The 20,223-nt window shown below is 42.7% G+C and overlaps 1 protein-coding gene across 3 annotated transcripts in view; it reads right to left on the reverse strand.

The window, feature by feature from the left end:
• The window catches only part of TSNARE1 (t-SNARE domain containing 1), a 468,220-nt gene that overhangs the window by 305,472 nt on the left and 142,525 nt on the right, over positions 1-20,223 (reverse strand). For 2 of the 3 annotated variants that reach the window (XM_032134538.1, XM_032134532.1), the window contains exons 1-2: positions 8,498-8,660; positions 3,795-3,872 (exon numbers count right to left, since the gene is read on the reverse strand). In XM_032134538.1, coding sequence (XP_031990429.1) covers positions 3,795-3,872; positions 8,498-8,645 — 226 coding nt within the window. In that variant the 5' untranslated portion in view covers positions 8,646-8,660. Of the gene's footprint in view, positions 1-3,794; positions 3,873-8,497; positions 8,661-20,223 lie in introns of those variants that run through there. The other variant, XM_032134539.1, reaches the window with a different exon arrangement.

The following is a 20,223-nucleotide window of genomic DNA, read 5'->3' on the forward strand; positions in this document are numbered from 1 at the left end:
GCCAGCACAGGTCTGATGCCTCCAGTATATTCTCCACAGATCAGACAAGATGCACCAGAGCAACTTCATTTAGGAGTGTTATTTATTGTACTTATTTATAAGACACTTACTAAGAGGCAGCTAAAAGTTATACATGAAAAAATGTAAAGCCTTCATAAAAATATTTAGGAAAAAAAAGACATAAATGAGACAAATTCAGGCAGTAGTTGAGCTTCTTTTTGTGTCCTGATAGGAAAATCAACTAAATTTAAAAAACAAACAAACAAACAAACAAAACATAAAAGTTGCAAAAGTCAAGGCACTATGTGAAAATCTGGTCTCGTGGAAGGTGTCCCTGCCCATGGCAGGGGGTTGGAACAACATGACCTTTAAGGTCCCTTCCAACCCAAACCATTCTATGACTCTATGATTCTATGAACCTTCCCCATTTTCAACAGGGACAGCCCCAAAAGATTAAGAGAGAGAAAGCAGATGCAAAGATTAGGAAAAATCTCCCTCTATCCTTTCACACTTCCATAAGAGATGGCATAAAAAAAAGTCTATAAGCTCATGACCTGGCAGGAGAGTGATTCAGTAGCACATAAACAGAGCCAGCTGTCCTGGCTAAGATTTCTATTCAACAAATAAGGAAGATTTCCATTTTCATGGCAGAAAAAGGGAGTAGGAAGCATTTATAGGTGAGAACAGCCACAATCAACTCAGAGCTATAAACTCCCCCTTGGTCAGGAAACAAATCCTGAAGTGACCAAGAATTTAAGTCACCCCAAAGGCTCAGAATTCTGCAAAAAGAATAAGGACAGCAAAGAGGGACAAAGTACACAGGGTTTATTACTTCTGCAGTGTTACTCAATAAAATTCAATGGTGCTTTAAAATCCCGGTACAAAGTTGACTTCTTGTTTCATTAAAAATAGTCATTCCCCAAAGACATAAAAAGTATTGCAGAGATAGGCCACAACCTGGGATTTTTAGAACCTAAACAACAAAAGCATAACATGGCCAGCTCCTGACAGCTTGGAACAGCCCAGGCAGGGAAGGGGCAAAGTCACAATTCCTGGGAGTGTTCAAAAATAAATCGACAAGGCACTTCACAAGGTTTAGTGGCCTTGGTGGCATTCAGCCAAAGCTTGGACTTGGAGATCTTGGAGGTCTTTTCCACCCTTAATGGTTCTATGACTCCATGATTCTATGATCTTTAGCACCCCAAGAGGGAGAAAAGCCTTTCAGGTGCGTGGTTTGATCTGCAAACACAGCGGGGAACCTGAAAAACCCCAGAGAGGCTGCAGAAAGCCAGGAAAAGGAGGGAAAGAGGAGCTGTGATGGGATTTATGAATTTGTAGGATGTTCAACACATCACACCTGGCACAAGAGGAGTAACCCCATCATCTGCTGAGCATCTGGAATGTAGATGCTCATTTCTTGCTCAGCCACTTTCATGGTGCTACACAAACAACAGCACTGACTTATTCTCCATCCTCCAAGTCAGAGCTTCCTGAGTTTCCTGAAGAGACTTTATGGTACAGAAAGAATCATGGGCATTCTTCCCCATTTTCTAACCCTCAAAAGTTCTTTACCTAAAGTGGATTAGCTCTGCCAGATCTTAGCAGTACACTCAGCAGCCTTCCCCTGAAAAGCTTTACCCACTTTTTTGGGGAAAGACTGTAAAAAATAAACTGGTTTTATCAGACAAAAAATACTATGGGTAGTGAACACAGCAACAACACTAGAGTATCTTATGGGTATTTCTTCAACCTGAAAGCACTTTAAAAGGCATTATAGATTCATAGATTCATAGATTTTAAAAGCCAGAGAGAGCAATTCTGATTATCCAATCTGATTTCCTCCCATAACATTTTGTCCCATCACTCCCACATCAAGACTGTAGACTGCAGTTGGACTAAAGTGTATCTTGTAAAAAGACATTTGAATCTTGATTGAAAGGTTCGTGGCAAAGCCAAATCCATCGAGCCCCGTCCATAAGCAGTTCTAATGGCTGCTTATCCTCATGCAGAAGGATTGAATTTGTGTAGCTTTAATTCCTATCTCCTGATCTCCTTCTGTGTGAGAACGACAGATTAATGAGCCCCTTGCTATCTATTTGATGTCTTTCCTCCTAGAGAGGTACTTATCATGATCGAGTCCTCTTAGATGTCTCAAACAGAAATTGGGATGGCACGAATTTTAAGGTCTGATTTTCAGACATCAAACAGGTTTGGCTTTTCTCTGCACCCTCTCCATTTTTTGCAAAATAGTTTTAAGTATGGGCATTGTCATTACCTGCTTCACAGAGCATTCAATTCAGGCAACTCTTAAGAGAAAACACATCATCACCATCTCAAGAGGAGAAATAACAGCAGCAGAGATTGTCAAACACGAATTGAAAGGGTTAATGCAATTCTAACAAAGAGTGAAAACAGAAATTGGGGTGTGGCATTTCAAAAGAGATGTGCCATTCACCTTTATGTTTTCTCAGCAGAAACTCCACCATAGAAGGAGTTGTGATTAAAGCACAGGGACACATCAAGTCAGCCCTAACCCAGCCAGTTTGGGCAGGAACAGCACACACAGACTCATGAGTAGGTTGCACAACTTCAGTCTGAGCCCTCAGTTTGGAAGCAGAAGTGCTACTACCACTCACCACTGCCACTGTCAAATTAAAACCATTGGTGCTGGAGCAACAAAAAGTGGTGCTCATGCAGGTATTTCTGTGTGTTATGGTGTGTTTGTTCACCCGCCTGCAAGCCAAGGACCTGCGGCCACAGCTGGGAGGTTCAAGCTGCCACAGTGGCCATAATCCCTTTTTTACATGGGATGTGGGTCACCAATACAAGAGTCACCGAACCCTTGTAGTCATGGAAAAACTGGTGCTTGAATTTTCCTGGCAGATGGAGCGTACACAACTCATCAAAAGTAAAGACAACTTTGTTTTATAAGTTTTTAATTCCATCCTTCTTCTAACAAGGATACCCTGCTACAACAACTGGGGCTCCACCCCTGGGACACACTGGGGAATAATTACACAAATAAGGAGGCACTTAAATCCTTTCCCCACACCTAGGCCAGGCCTCTCTGTCACCCAAGACACAGAAAAAACAGACACCGAAGCTGTCCAAGTGGTTCTAAAGCAATTTCAAAGTCTATCATAAAAACAGTTTAGATCCCTGTCTGACACTGTTGTATTTTAGAACTGGGGTACTATGGAATTACCTTCCATTCAGCAATGACAGTTCATATCTGTCTGCAAGATAAATTCCTCCAGCCTAACCCAACAAAACTGATGAGCCAGAGATTGTTCCAAAGGAAAGAAGACTGCACCTCTAGGGGCTGGGGAGCCATGAGGAGGAATAACACCCCTTCCCAGCCTACAGAGTGAAGAACAGCAAAGTTTTGGTGCTGGTGTTTTTCTAAGGGAGACAGATGTTTTGCAAGCTCATGTGACAGGCTCTGAACACAGTAGTGCTGCAACATACTGGAAAACGAGCCTGGCTTGTTCCACCTTTCTGAGCTCTAACTCTCTATTGTAACAGATGACACAATTAAAAATAGAAAAAGGATGTGGTCTCAGCAAGGATTGGAATATATCTGTGCCTGTTGGATGGAACATATGGTGGAATATTTTTACATCTTATAAGGAGCTGTGTATTGGACATGTGCTGCTGCTTGTGAGATGCAGCAGCAGAAAAGCTGCATTAATATTTGCTCCCTGACAAGAGGAGCTGCCAGGGGCTGTATCCATGCACAGGAATCATCTGCAGGGCAGCACAGAACGCACCGGGAAACCTTTCATTTTACGCACCATTGGAGTTAATTCGGAAGACATTGGCTGAAGTCTCCTGAAAAAGTTCCTGCAGTTCACTGGGATCAATCTGGGTGGCTGTGAAGAGAAAAACAGAAAAAAACTGTATTAATACTGGACACCACCAATCACTCTAAAAGGAGGATGGTGCTTTGAAAGGGAGAATGTAGGTTCCTCCTTGCTGCAGAAATTTAGCCCAGGTAGGGTGTTCTGATGCAGCTTTACACAGTGCCTGGTCATGGAACTTGCACTGGACAGGCAAACCCAACACCACCAGGACAGTGAAGATGCTGCTGCAACACAGGGGGTGCAGCCCACATGGATTGACATGGCAATTGTAGGGATCATCAGCAATCAGAAGAGAAATAATTCCACCTCATTTATGAAGTGGGAGTGTCAGAACCACGACTGAACAAGAGACCACAATGCCAAGTGATGGTCAACCAGCACTTTACAGAGCAGGAGGGCCCATGAGCAGGTCCTGCCTATGGAAAAGGGGAGGAAGAAGTGAGCAGAGGGCACACCTGCCCCGTGGGGTCAAAGCTTTTGGGGTGGTGATGCCATGAAGATTTTTTGCCTTTTCTTTTATACCCCTTTGTACCTTTTTACAACTTCTGTATTCTTAGTGCTTTTTGCCTACATTCTTGGACTTGTTTGTTCAGCCAGGAGACCAAACATTTTAGAAGCTTTTTAGGTAGAGGATAGTATGCCAGACCCCAAGGTCCTCTCCAGGACACATTCTGTAAACTAAGATAGAACCATCCAGGGGAAGGTTCCTTGGGGAGGGGGCTCACCTGAGCCTCTCATTGGGGAATCTTTGATAGATGTGCTAATTAGTAACACCTATAATGTTATACCCGATCTATGGTGGGTGTGCATTGCAGTGGGCATTGAGGTGCATTCAACCTGGATGTGTGCACCTAAGGATCCTTAAAGTAAATACAAAGGTAAAATCCCTTTTTCCCTTCTAACCGTGTCTGACTCTTGATTTTAAGACCAAGAAAAGGCATCAGTAGGAGGGAGGTAGGAGCTCAGATGGGACCTCCACACATTCCTCTCCTAACCCCCAAGGGAGGCTCCTCTTCCTATTTCTACCTGATAGCTCAAGTGCAAGGGGCAATGAGTCAGTGCCAGGAATTTTTTCTGCTGATGCCCAGAAAATTTCTCACAATTTCATTTCCAAGGTCCACTTTAGCCAAGGTACTCAAATCTGCACTGCAAGGAGAACACTGAAGTGAGGGTTTGAATATTTTGGGGTTTCAGGGTGGCAGGTGTAGGTGGAATTGTTTGGAGTGTTTTTTGCCTTTTTTTGTTGTAGTATTTTGTTTGTTTGTCTGTTTTAGGTAGTTTTTTGCTTCTTTGTTTGCTTTGGTTTGTTTCGTGTTTTGTTTTTAACTTCATTTCCCAACTTTAAAATCCCTGAAACAATTCCAACCTTCTCCACACTTTCATCATCCCCAGAAAAGGAGTGATGTGATGTTGGACTGAGCCATACCAGAGAATCACAGAATCACAGAATGGTTTAGGTTGGAAGGGTCCTTCAAGATCATCTCCTTCCAACTCCCTGCCATGGGCAGGGACAACTTCCACTGGACCATGTTGCTCCATCCAACCTGGTCTTGAACACTTCCAGGGATGGGGCAGCCACAGCTTATCTGGGCAACCTGTGCCAGGGCCTCACCACCCTCACAGGGAAGAATTTATTCCTAATATGCAATCTAAATCTACCTTCCTTCAGCTTAACACTAATAACTCTGACTGTGTTAAGTTCATATTACAGAGAAAGGATATGTCACGAAAATAAGATTTAAACAAGCATTTCAATTTTGATTGGGCACAGTCACCAGAGAAACACTCATTTGTAACTATGTCTTTGGCACCAGTTTTATGGCAGCAGCTTTCCAGAAGATTTTCCCATGGTTTTCAGGCCTATTCTGCCTCCCAACTGTGTCAGCTTTTGTAGGGCTCCCAGAAGGTGCTTTACCTGAACCTTTGGTCATGTCCTAAAGCACCCCAGGGCTCCTCCACCCAACACAGCCCAACAGCCCCTGCTATTCCCCAGCTGTTCCTCTGAGGTGAAGCATCACAGATTCAAACAGGAGCTGAGATCAATTCCTTCCAGTCAGCAGACTGGAACTCTGACCTGCTCTTCATTCCTTAACCAGATTTCCCTAAGCTGCTAAAACACCCCACACCCAATCTGCACCTGGCAGAGCAGAAAGCCAGCGATGGAGCAAGGCAAAATTTAGGGAAATTGGGCAAACTGAGAAGCCTGCTGGATGCAGTGCTCAGGTTACGGCTGAGGATGCATCTCCCAGTGCTGGAGGAGCAGCTGCACACACAGAGAGATGATTTTCCACTGCTTCTCACACTCACTGAGACGGTTCAGCCCTGTAACAGCTGTAAATAATATCATGGATCAGCCTGTCAGGATGACACAAATCCAGGGAATTGAATGGTGTTTAATCCAAATGCACAGGGCCTCATTGATAGAGATTTTCTCACTCTTCTCTTCCTGCAATTCCTCCTAAAACAACTGTCCCAGACATTCCTTTCCCTTGCTTTAGAGATGAGGCTGCAGAACAGCAGAAATTGGCGTGGGCCCCCCTGTCCCCCAGGAATGTCACTTGTTACTCACAAGATCCAGCTCTCATTAAATCACTGGCAAAAGAGCAGCACAGGATAAGATTTCTAGATCTTTACAGACTCTGATGACCCCCATTTTAGGAGGGGGGAAATCTTGGATTTCCAGGGTGCTAACATGTTCCAGAGAAAATTGATCTGCACATTTTGGGATAGAACTCATTTTGGATGGGTGGGGGTTTTTTTTAGAGGAGGTGGGGAGGGTTTATTTAACTTCATTATTTCTATTCTTTCCTTAGAAACACTGAATTTACCTCAACAGATTTTTAGCCTGGCCCAGTAATCCTGACTCCATATGCACTGAGGTACTGGACAAAGCCGCAGATGAACCATGAAGCAACCAAACCAAGGGCTGGGAACTTCCTCAAGACCTCAGTTGTAATCACCCAGCTGGGAATCATCCAAATAATCCAGACTGCAGACTTCAGTGTGTTCCCATGTGGGGACACTCCTGCACAGCATCCAGCAGCTACCTCTGAGGACTCATTTAAAACGCCAAAGTCACACCAAGACCAAAGATGAAATATCCCAAATGTTGCAAAAGGCAGGAGAAGCACCAATTTCACTGCACAGACTGTGCACACCTGAGAAAGAAACACCGAGCAACACTGGGAGTCCAGAGTTGTTCCATGAAGTTAAAAACTACCCAAAAATTCAGGCGCTAATTTGGGAGGGTGAGATTTATTTATACTCATTGGTGAGAGACCAATTTTCTTACCCTGTGCCACAATTCCCTAATGGAAAAGAGTCAAAATATAACAGGACAATGTGTGAGGACCATACTCTGGATAAATGGAAATACTTCATTTTTTAAGTCTCCATGTATTCACTGTAGTGAAGATTATTTATTCATTTAAATGAAAGAGGACTGTGAGGTTATGAACTCCCCCTCAAAGGCCTCTCAGTCCACACCTATCCAACAGCACCCACAATCACCCTCCCACCTAAAAAAATGCAAATTAAATCTAAAAAAAACCCCAACAAGGCAAATGAAACCTTTGTCCAAAATTTCCAAACAATTACTTAGAAAATGCAATTGTTGGAGAATGTTTTTTTTCTGAGGGAACTGCACTCTATCTGGCTTGCAGTTTCCTGCTCCTGGACTTTTATTTCGTGTCACAGCATGCTGCCAGCTCTGGTTTTATTTTGTTTTTATTTTGCAAAAGAAAAGAAAATAGTAACAAGGAGGCTGTTTTAACTACTCCAATTTCAAGCTTCAACACATCAAGCTGAGATGTTGTAACTATTCATGGAGGATGCAGCAATTCAAGCAGACAAGCAGAACAATTTAGAAACAGCAGTGGAAAGCAAAGCAAAACCGCATCTGTACTACCAAGCCAAGGAAGAAAAACCCAGACTGAGAAGTAAAGTGGATGTGAAGTCTGATAAAAAATTAAACATCTTGATTACATCAAGTGAATACTTAAATATTAGGATTCCCCAAGAAGGAGTAGGAGGTTTCTGATATGCATTAAATGATGTTATGCATTAAATACCCCTGACACTAACAGAGTTCAGGGTCACAGCCAGGAAAAAATGACTTTTATTTACACTGTGGGTCCTCGAGGCTGTGAAGGTTTTGCAGTGGATGTGTTACAGAATCCCACACACAAATGGTTTCTCCTTTACTTCCTTAACTGGACATTTCAAAAAAAAACATTTTTTCTGTTTCCATTTATTTTCCCCATTTTTTTTTCCAGGAAAATCTCCTTGGATCCCAGGACAGCTCAACTTCCTCTGCAATCAGTTCAGCCTTCTCCCTGCCTAGCATACAGTGATGCCCTGCTATATTTATTGCTTTTGTATTTATTTTTATTCATAGAAATCATAGACTGTTTGGGGTTGGAAGGGACCTTAAATATCACCTGTTCCTGCCACCGTGGGCAGGGACACCTTCCACCACACCAGGTCACTCAAAACCCCACCAATTCCTAAAGCAGCAGCAGCAGCTAACATTGGCATTTCTGATATTTGCCTATTTAATTCTTCTTTCCTTTGCCTGAAAAGCCCCACAGGCACCCAGGTAAGTGCAACAGATGGAAAAAAGAGCTTTTCAATACCTGCTCTTCCAAAGCAAAGTGCGTCAATGCTGTGAATGGGATCTTGAGGAACTTTGTGATTTGGGTGTGGAGTTTTACCCCAGAAATTGCTTCCTCTAGGCAAAAAATCTGTGAGACTGCAGCAAGGTTGAATCCAGCCACGCAACATTGCCTCACACCCATCTGCTATGCAGGGCCGGCATCTTAGACCTCTGTGTTACCTGTCACACTCTGCATCAGCGCAAAAAAAAGGAGGGGAAAAAAAAAGGAAAGAAAGAAAAAAAGAAAAAGGAAAACTGAATCATTGAATCATTTAGGTTGGAAAAGACCTTTGAATCCAACCATGAACCCAGCACTGCCAAATCCACCACTAAACCGTGTGCCTAAAGTGCCACATCTACACATCTTCCAAATACGTCCCGGGATGGTGACTCAGTCACTATCCCTGACAGCCTGTTCCCACGCCTGACGACCCTTTCCGTGAAGAAATTGTTCCTAATATCCAATACAAACCTCACCTGGTGGATCTTGAGGCCATTTCCTCTTTTTTTCTACCACTTCCTCCTTGGGGGGAGTGACAGACCCCAGCCTGGCTGCAATCTCCTTTCAGGGAGTTTCAAGGAGTGGTTGAGAAGCTTAAAAATCCATGCAAGCCTTACATATGATTTTTGCAACCAGTGCAGCAGAGAACACTCAGAGTGCATCACTTTCCATGATTCAGAGCAGTTATAATCTTTAATTCATCATAATTCTGTGAGACGCTCTGGATGAGGACTGGCCAGTGGAGGGATGTGGTGTCTGTTCTTGGAGCAAAATAGAACCCAGGGACACATGGGCTGCTTCCCCCAGTCCTGCTCAGGAGGGAGAAAATAGCTCTGCAGCACCTGGGCATCCCTGGGGCTCCCAGGCACTGGGACAGTCGACAGCTCCAAGCACCACCACCAGTGGCTTTGGTAAGGAAGGAGAAATCCCAGCAGGAATTTCTTTCATCTCCTCTTCAAGACAAGCCAAATACGATGCCTGACCAGGCCTATAAGGTCTTGTCTTGAGTGATCTGGATATAATTAATATCCAAAGGGAATTGCTGGAGGTCCAGGACAACACACATGGCAAAGGAACCCACATGAACATCCTTTTGCTTAATGTTAATGAAAAGCACCCGTGTTTGCCACGTTAATCTTCCTTTCCTATTAATTATTTCACACTAATTTGGAGCTCCTAATGGCTTTTCTGCAGCCAGGTGAAGTCAATTGCCTCCCTGAACTCAATTTTGCAGCAAACTCAAAATAACCTAAAAGCTGCAGAGAAGAAGAAGCAGTAATTAAAGTAATGCCAGTAAAAAGGGGGAAAAGAGGAAAAACAGAACAAGAATTTGATCTTTCTACTTACAACACTTAATGTGGCTGTAGAAAAGCAACTCAGCACCCCAAATTGTCATGGATTTATCCCCAAAGCATCGCCAAAAATTATATCTGTGGTCTCCTTAAAGAAAGTCACAGATTTCCGATTTCCTGCAGCCTCTCTCCTTTGAAAGCTTTAACTGAAGTTACAGCATCGTTTTTGCCAAAGAAGCTCCCACAGAAAGTTACTTGGTCTCCAAACTCCTCTTTTGTACCATGAAACACCTGCAAGGAGTGAAAAGCAGGCAGGAAGCAGCCTGCTCACTTTGATTTCAAACCATCCACCCCAAATCCTCAGTTTACCTCTACCAATAAGGATCAAGCACCACCACACTCAGCCCTGTGGCTCAACCCTTCCACAGCCCAGATGAGTGGATGAGTCTCACCCATCCAGCACTTTGCTCTTTCTCCAGGACCACTGGAGTCATTGCAAGGCTTCAATTCCCCTCTTTTCGTAGCATTATCCAAGAGAAGAATTCCTTATTGAAGACAGAGATCCACAAGAGCCATGTGCCTCTGGCACTGGGAAATGAACTCAAGGGAGAGGAAGAGATTGATTTCTGGCTGCTGGCCATAGAGGAAAAGCAACTTGCTCTGGAGAAAAATGGTAAATTCATGCCTTTATTTTAGTTTTTTCCACAACAGTTGGCATAAAAATGAAAAGGTGGAAGAAAATGAAGGAGGCAAAGGAGGAAAAAGAGTAAAGACAAAGAAGAAAATTATGATGGGAATTAAAAAATGCTAAAGAAAACAGACAAGCAAGAATTAGTGGATGCACAGACACCTAAACACACCCCAGACAAGTCCTTTAGTCCCCAGTACTCAATAGCTTGCCAGGGTGTTCCTCCCTGTGGATTCTCTGGTGTCTGATCCCATGTTTCACACAGCCCTTGGTCTCTTCCACTGCCAGAACACTGTTTTGGTCTTCCACTGCCTTCCCATTTCATATAATCCACAGGAACCTTGATTCTCCTTATCGCCTCTGCTCTCCTGTTGAAACTGGTCAAGAAAAGCTTCAACAAACACCAGGACAGAAAGGATTGGCCCAGGGCGTATTTGAACAAAGTTCCTTTCCTCAAAACAAAGGGCTTAAAATAGAAAAGGAAATGGAAGAGAATGAAAGCAGCAGCACCATGTGTAATGTGAAGTTGCTCCTGGCATGCAAGCTCGGGAGGTTTTTATTTCCTGCTGATGAAATCTGAGTGAAATAAGGGATAAAGGAAAATGTAAGCAAAAATCATACTCATCAGGCAACATGATTTTCATCAGTGTTGGAAAACGTGAGGCTGTTTCACATGGAAAAGCTCTGAGACTCTTTGCTACAGATTTGTGAGGTGACTTTTTACAAAAGGCCTGGGCCTCCTCACCATGGCCACAGCACGAAGATGGGGCACCTATGGAATTACAGGCGTAAAAATTGGGATGAAGCTGGTGTTTGCATCAATCCTCCCTCAAACCTCTTCTCACACAGCAGGGTCAGTGCATTAAAGAACTCAATTCCCTACGGGTTAACTCAAGGTCTCTGTTTGCATTAACACTCATAAACCCTTGTTCTTTTTTTCCTTTTTTAATCATCTTCCCCATTTGTCCAACTTCTCATGAATGTACAAAATACTTTTTTTTTTCTGGTTTTAGAAATGAAGCTTTACCTGAAGGCAAAATTCTTCTCAGCTGGAAGAACTCCTTTCATCCCACTCATCTAAAAGGGAGAGGTGTAAGGTAGTAGAGTACCTGCCCCAAGGGAAAACCAAGAATCATAGAATTTATTGAGTTGAAACCCATAAGATCATTGAAGTCCAACACCTGGTCCTGCACAGGACACTCCCAACAATCCCACCATGTGCCTGAGAGCATTGTCCAAAAGCTTCTTCACCTCAGACAGGCTTGGTGCTGGGACCACTTTTTTGGGGAGCCTGTTCCAGCACCCGACCACCCTCTGGATGAAGAACCTTTTGTTAATATCCAACCTAAACCTCCCCTGACACAACTTCAGGCCACTCCCTCACGTCCTGTCACTGGTCACCAGAGAGAAGAGATCAGTGCCTGCCCCTCCATTTCAGCCTTGCCCTACATAAGGACACTGCTCCCACCTTACTTCCCCACCAGATACACGCCCAGAAGAATTATAGAAAAAATGAGAGTAAAACCAACACATCTACTTTCACAGAATAGATTTTTTTTTTCTCTGAAAGTCCTACCACAGCTATAGCAAGTTGACCAGAGGAGACAGATTTCAAAATCTCTAAACCAAGTTCAGGGCCTAAATTCAATGAGTGGATACGACCAAGGAGGTAAAGCAGGCAGGGAGAATCATTTCAGGTTGGTAAGGACCTCACCTAGGGTCTCATTTTTGTCTTGGGCTCTCTGAAATGGTTTCCATTCATAAACCTTTTCCAAGCCTCTAAATTTATGCTTAATTAACACATTCCCAGAGAAGCAACTGCAGTGCATGGTGTCCCCAGCACAAATGCTCCTGGTAGAGCTTGTAAGTTTTAACTGGAGCTCAGCATGAATCTTTCTTGGAAAAGCCTGTCAAATAAAATAAAAAGAAGCTTTGAATATAGATACAATACATGTTTCTGAGAGAAACAATAAATACAGTGCCTATCCTAAGGAGAGTTTAGGAAGCCAAGGAACAAGGCTATTCAGGCAAAAGTTTCCCATGTAGGTGATGTCCAGGGAAGTGGGACCAAAACTTTGCAGCTTGGTGGCACAGGAGGCATTTCAAGGGACAGTCCAGACATGCAGCATTGTCCCTTATGGAATATGAGAAGGTAAAGGGTGAGCATTAATTGCAGTGAAAGTCAACTTCAGAAATTGAAGAAGATACAAAATTTAGAAACTCTCTCCTTCATAACCTAGATGTACACAATTTCTGCACTTCCATTTAAATCAGCCAAGAGATGATTTTTGTCCTAAGCCACTTGGAAGGAGCATTAAACCCAGGAGTGCTTTGCCATATTCCCATCCTCCCCATGGGGGAAACCGCCCCATGCAATTCCAAACACAGCACCAAGTCCTCAGCCACAAAAATGTAAACCTGTGTGTACCCAAGGAGTGGTTCAAAGAGAGAAGGAAACACTAGGAAATGTTAGGAAACATTAGAGATTGATGAGGCACCAGCACAGGTTGCCAAGAGAAGCTATGGAAGCATCAGCCACGGAAGTGTTCAAGGAAAAGTTGGATGGGACTCTGAGCAACCTGGTCTAGTGGAAGGTGTCCCTGCTCATGGCAGGTGGGTTGGAAGAAGATGATTTTGAAGGTCCCATCCAACCAAAACCATTCTCTAGTTCTATGATTAATTATCTTTTTACAGTGCGATCAAGAGTCAATCTGATTTGCTTTGTATTATTTCTGGTTAAGATGTTTTTCTTCACTTTGGTTTCCTTCTTTAGCATATATGCCAGTAACAAACTGTTGAAGAAGAAAGGAAAAGACTCTCTAGTGAAGAGCACCTCACCTGGTGTGTCCAGGACAGCACAGACAGTGCCAGAGTCTCAGCTCAAGTAGGAGTCTGGCCAAGGAGATCTGCAATTGTGTTAAAATCACAAGAATCACAGAATGGTTTGGGTTGGAAGGGACTGTAAAGATCATCCAGTTCCAACCCTCTGCCATGGCCAGAGAAATGTGTTGACAACTCACTGTTCAGCTTTGCCAAACCACTTTGGATCCATCTTCCTGAGGGTACAGCTCCACCTTTCTCACAGCAGCAATAGTTAAAAACATCCTCCCAAACCCACCCACGTGGTATTAAGGAAATAAAAAGAAATATCCAAACTGTCCACCGAGAGAAGCAGCTGTTCCTAGAGCCAACCCTGAGACAAACACTCTGCCCCACCATGCACTGACTCTTGGCCAAGTGGAGAGGCTCCTCCTTGGTGAGCATCGCTTGTTCCATGCGCCCAGATGCAAGCAATTAACAGCCCTGCCCAAATTAGCTCCAGTTCTGAAGGTGGATTTTGCAACTGAATGGCAAATCCATGACAAAAATCCTGGAAAGCATGTACAGTCTTGACAAAGAACAGAGAAATCTCATCCAGGATCAGAAACAGCAGGAGAGAAAGCTGTTGGCATCAGGTGTCACCCTGAAGATGAGCTACACTGCGTAGTAAAAGGAAAGTGGTGAGATGAAGCGGAGATGCTGCTTCCAACTCATGATGGGGAGGAAAACACTCAACAAAACTCAAGAAAAAAAGCCCCAACCAACCAACAAACTTTGTTACATTACTACCCAAACAGTTTATTTTAATTTATTATTAACAAGTTTAGTGCTTTTGAAAGACCACTAGAAATACATCAGATATTTTCCCAGCAGTGAGTGACAGTTTGTGCTTCTAACTCTTTTCTTCTCAAGCTTGTTAAAGATGTTACAAAGCAACATCAGCCTTCAGTTCAAAACCTGATACTCTCTGTATCTGCATTAATGCTGACAGAAAAACCTGCTCTTATCCTATGCTCCTGCTTAGGCAGCAGGGAAAAAACTAAAAGCAAAAAAACAACCAACATGGAAAAAAGGAACCCCAAACACACTGCCTTCTAATTTCTACAAGAAAAACAGCAGCTCTCATTGATTTAGTAGAAGGAAATGTCAAAGACTCACAAGGCTGTTACTAAAATAAGGAGCCCATCACTTCATGGGGACAACACAATGGTTAAAAGTGATTTGAAGGTCAGGCGAGGCTGGCAGCCCATGGGAAAGGAGCTGGTGGGATCCTCAGCCCTGTTCCACCTGCTCAAGCCTCTACAAAATGAACATTCAGAGAACTCCCACTTTCACTGCGGGAATCCACACGGGCTGCGCTGCTCTTCTCCAGACAGGACAATTATGGAGAACGTTGATTTTCCATGATGGTTAAATGCAAAACAGACTTGGATTTTAAGCAAAATTTTATGAAGAATAAATGCAGAGCAGAGCTGGGCAGTGGATTAAGAAGCTGCTAATTCTGGCAGTGTGGAAATTTGGTTTTGGTTGGACAGTTTTACAATTAAGAGTTTTTCTCCATTTTTAAACAACGGGGAGACAAACTTTAAAAGGTTTTGCATAATTCTGATGTGTTACCACGACACAGTTAAATCCCTTTTAAATGAAACGAATAATTTTGGTGGGTTTTTTTCTTTTTAATTATTTTTGTTGGTAGTGGATTAGGATAGAGTTAAAAGGACAATTCATTTTTTATTGAAATAAATCAATGTACTGGAAAATACCAATTAATTTGTGAAATTTCCCTATCAAATCCTTTTGCTTCTTGCTTTCCAAGATGGAAAGTCTAATCATGTTCCCTCCTTCATGCTCCAAAGCAGTGGCAGAAGCAAGCAATAAGGCAGTGTCTGCCTGTATTTTTAAAAGAATACCCAAGTTATTTAAAAAAAAAGGCAATTTAAGGCAATTTGACAGTTTGTATCATTTTTTAATATTGATGCTGTATGAGGATATAAATAAAACCTGAGAGGAAAGCAAGTTTTGTTTGTACTGCCATATTCCTGGGATAGTCTGCAGTCCTGTGCTAATGCAAACACAAACAACAGCATCAACAGGATGCGAAAATGTAAAGGAATTGACTGGAAAAGCAAAGTGGAAATGATTAATCTTACACTTACTGCCTGAGCTGTTGGGACTGTAACGTGAAAACAGCCAGCAAAAAAGATGAAGAATCCAAATATTTTTGAAATGCCATTATTTAAAAATTTATTGGTGATATAAATCACAAAATACTGTTTTTATTTTTAAACTAGCAATTAATCAGCCTCTCTTCTGGCCTTATTAATGAACTCAGCACTAATTGCCTTAGAAAACATCTTTTTAAAGATTCAGGCTATTAATGACAAAATGGAGATTACTTTTTTAGTTCTGATTAAGTTCATGTGATGCAAGGGAGTGGTATCAGAAAAATCAGCCCTGTGAACAAAAGAAAGAAACCTTAAAAATATTACCTTGCCACAGCTCTCCAGTTGAACAAACACACCCACTGGGATGGGAGGCTGTGGCTGCCTCATCCCTGGAAGTGTCCAAGGCCAGGCTGGACGGGGCTTGGAGCAACCTGGGATGGTGGAAGGTGTCCCTGCCCTTGGCAGGGGGTTGGAACTGGATGAGCTTTAAGGTCCCTTCCAACCCAAACCATTCCAGGTAAATGGGTATTTCTATACTCTTTGTAAATGTGATGCTGGACCCTCAAGCTCATCCCAGACTCAACATTTGTTGCAGCACAAGGCTGATGAAGTTTGAGAGAAGAAAATGCCTTTTCTTCCCATTTCCTTCCTCTTCATAACTTCCTTCATAACTAAAATTTCAGGCCGTTTCAAGGACACAGAAGACAAATTGCTCCCACAGTAAGTAAATACAAAAATCTCAGAGAGACCTTGCAGTGCCATTGAGACCTGCATGAGGGGTTTTCACAAACTGAAAGCCCTGGAGAGATGAAGTGAGATCTGGGATGACAGGACAGCAGAAATGACTGAAACAAAGTGCATGCAATGGACAATGGCAATGGAGCAATGCAATGGCTGGCATCCATCTATGGGAAAAAGAGTTTTGTGCATGGGTAGTATTGCAAATGCTGGGGTAGATTTCCCAGCTCAGAGTAAAAGTTCCAGTTGGTTCACCCTCCTCTTCTGGAGAGCTTCAATTCTCCAGAAAAAAAAAAAAATAAAAATAGCAAGGTCATTTATCAGACATTCTAAAAAGAAATGAAAAAGGCTAATACACCCCTGGCCATTTATTGGTAATCTTTATCTACAAGTTTAAATAAGAAAACTATACTGCTAATTTATGCATAATACTTTGTATACCTTTTCAGCATTTACTGAATGAAGGAAGGAAAATTACTTTTGTTTGCTTAAGATTAACCATAATAGAAACCATCTGGCTCCAAGAATCAGCTCTTTTGGAAGAAATCATAAAACCTATACAGGGTTTTATAATCCATATGTACCAGACCCCATACATTGTTCAGAATGATAAAGGGCCATCTGCCAGAGCTTCTGGAAGTCTCCTGGGTTTGTTTCTGTGGGACATTTTATGCAGATCTGATCATCCACAGCTTATGGGATCTGCAGCTGGTCAGCAGAGGTTGTAGCAATGGCCATAAAATGTTCCTTGTTACACAACTACTGCTGTAGTTATTCCCTGGAAAAGAAAAATTAGTAAGGAAGGGACAGGCTCATCTGCCTCTCCCTGGGATTTACATGGACCAAATTTTGATTTCTTAGACCCTGAGCAAGTTACTGGTGAGCCCTTGTATTGTTCATCACAGTGAAATGGTCAATGTGGGGAAATATTACAGAATTAGTCTTTTATTTTTTGTACAGAGAGGAACATTCACTCAGGAACAGACCCTCCCCATCTACCAAGGCAGGAGAGCAGAGAAGATCATCTTACTGCCAAATATTACATAAAACAAAAATTACTTTGCTGTTCCACAGATGATTGCAGGCATAAACACTGAGTTGTGGAATGATTTGGGTTGGAGGGGATGATAAATATCATCTCCTTTCAACCCCTTGCCATGGGCAGGGATACCTTCCACTAGACCAGGTTGCTCCAAGTACTGTCCAACCTGGCCTTGAACAGTTCCAGCAGCCACAGTTTCTCTGGGCAACCTGTTCCAGTGCCTCAGAACCCTCACAGTAAAGAATTTCTTACTCATATCTAATCTAAAGACGTTCTCCCTTGTCCTCTACACACCCTTATCAAAAGTAAACTCACAGACCTGTTACTGTACAAGGAAACCTCTAACCCAGCACAGCAGCACAGCCCTAAAAAGACAGAGCTAAAAAATAAAATTAAAATAAAAGAGAAGTTCATTAGAAGCTTATGCAAAGCTACAGAAATGTTTCTCTCTGTGTGATGTGATTTGGACGATGAACTTTACTCCCATACTTGCACAAAAAAAAAAAGAAAAAAGATAAAAAAAGGACTGTATGGGTGTCAGCATTTATTAGCCATTATTATATTACCCTCTGCACCTTTGTACAAGAAAGAATTTCTCTTCCTCATGGGTAAACCAGCAGCATTTACACTGCACTGGAGCTCAGCCCTCACGTTTCTGGGGACTGATCCATCCTCAGGGTCAACTGTGCCTTCAGCTGCAAGACAAAAAGTGGCTTTTTGCTGTTTAATTCAGCAGAACTTTCCTCTGTTTCTCATTCTCAGCATGAGTCATTAGATATCTGCGGATCAGATTTTGCTCTTCATCTTAATTGAAAAGACTCTATTATGTACTTGAACGCAGACTTTCTCCCTTTCTTTCAAAATAAAACTGAGACATGGCTTGAAGTATTTGCCTAAAAAAAAAAAAAGAAAATTCCACGGTACTGTGATACTGATGAGTATAAGAAAGTGGAAGTGAAAGGAAACTGATGAAGAAAAGGCTGAATTAAATTTTTTAGACAACTGGTTTATTAGCTGAAGCATTCGGGTTTAGATCAACAGATACAAATGCCAAACCCAGTAAGCTGGTTTCAGATGGAAGTTTTATTTTCTTCCTCCCTTTACCTTAGTTGAAGCAGCCCATTACAAGCTTTCAAAGGGAAATATTTTGACATTTTGAACTGAAATACTGTGTGTTCTCAAAATTTGCTCACATTAAAAAAACACAAATAGCAAGAAAATTAGGAAAAAAAGAGGGTTTTCCCCAAATACTTCAGTCAGTTCAACTCTCCTTTTTTTGTTTTTTTTCATTTGCAGATAAGTTATAAACATAATTAGCAGCCACAAGGAGGAAAAACTTTAAAAGTAAATAAAAATAATTTACTTGTAATAATTCACCTTCCTGAGTAGCAGTATCACTGCTCATGCAAAGAGAAATGCATCAATGCATGTACAAGACATAGCAAAGAGGCGAAACCAAAACACATCTGAAAGGTTTTGTCTGCAAATGCAAAGCTCTGGTAGATGCGCAGCCTCTAGAGAAGTCAATCCTTTATTCCCTTTGGAAAATGTCAAGGAATCCCAAACTGAATAATCATTTAAGGGCTGAGGCAGTCATTCTATCAATAAATCAAAGAAATTCCATTTTTAACTATTTCATGTCCCTTTTCCTCCTGTAGCCTCTCTTCAAACATTCTTGCAAAGTGCTACAGGAATTTTCTAGCACTTATTCCATGACATGTGATAGAATCACAGAACCACTGAATGGTTTGGGTTGGAAGGGACCTTAAAGATCATCCAGTTCCAGCCCCCTGCCATGGGCAGGGACACCTTCCACTATCCCAGGTTGCTCCAAGCCCCGTCCAGCCTGGCCTTGGACATTTCCAGGGATGGGGCAGCCCCAGCTTCTCTGAGCATGTTGCTGTAGCTGAGGTCAAAGAACACCCATTCCCCCACACCTATTCCCTATCAAATGCCTATGAAAGGGTTAACACCTGATTTCCAGCACACCTACAACCATTCCCTTCTCTGCACACCTCTGTTAATAGTAAATCTGAACATCTGACCAGGGTGCTGCCAGCAATGGCTCTCTGGATTGTTGTTGACACTGGGATTGCAATAGGAAAATATAATGTTCCAGCAGAAGGAACAGGACTGCTGCCAAAGCCCTGCTCCACCACATTCTCTCGTGCTGGTTTTGCATCCACCAGCATTAAATGGTGGGGACAGCCTCTGGCTGGGGCAGGGGATTCATTCACCCACGAGCCAATAGCGGCCACCTAATGGGGACCTATCTCAGATGTGAGTCTGGGGATACCCCATCCCTGCAAGTTGTGAGTGTCCCATCCCTGGAAGTGTTCACAGAGAGCTGGATGGGGATCTGAGCAACCTGGTCTAGTGGAAGGAATCCCTGTCCAAGGCAGGGGATTGGAGTGAGATGATCTTTAAGGTCTCTTCCAACTCAACCTATTCTATGATTTCTTTTACCTCTTTTTGCCTCCTTTTCCTTTTCCTCATTCCCTCATCCTGTCACTTACTTTTCCCACCCACCACTTTTGAAGTCAGCAGCAACTGCTGCCATGCAGAGCTCACAAAGCAGGAGCTGAGGGAGACTGAGATGTCTCACATTCTTCCCTGGGAAAAATTCCCTCCTTGTTGCTTCTTAGGAAGAGAAGGTTGAGGCCAAAGCGTCCTCAAAACTGCCTCCCTCTCTGTTGCCAGGATGGTGCACCCCCGGTGCCTGTGTTCATCTGCAGCAAACTTCAGCCCATCCATCCATCTGGCCCTGCTTGAGTGGAGATCTTGGACTTTATGAACTCGAGGTTCCTCCCAACCTTCCATCATTCTACAGCTCCTCAACAGACCCTTCCTCTTCTTCCTTAAAATAAATAGTTATGAAGATCCAAGGAGCAGGACTGCTATGATTTTCTAGTCAAAAGTTGGATTTGATGATCTCAGAGGTCTTTGCCAGCCTTGATGAT

Source organism: Corvus moneduloides, chromosome 1 (assembly GCF_009650955.1).
Source record: "Corvus moneduloides isolate bCorMon1 chromosome 1, bCorMon1.pri, whole genome shotgun sequence".
Classification (NCBI taxonomy): domain Eukaryota; kingdom Metazoa; phylum Chordata; class Aves; order Passeriformes; family Corvidae; genus Corvus; species Corvus moneduloides.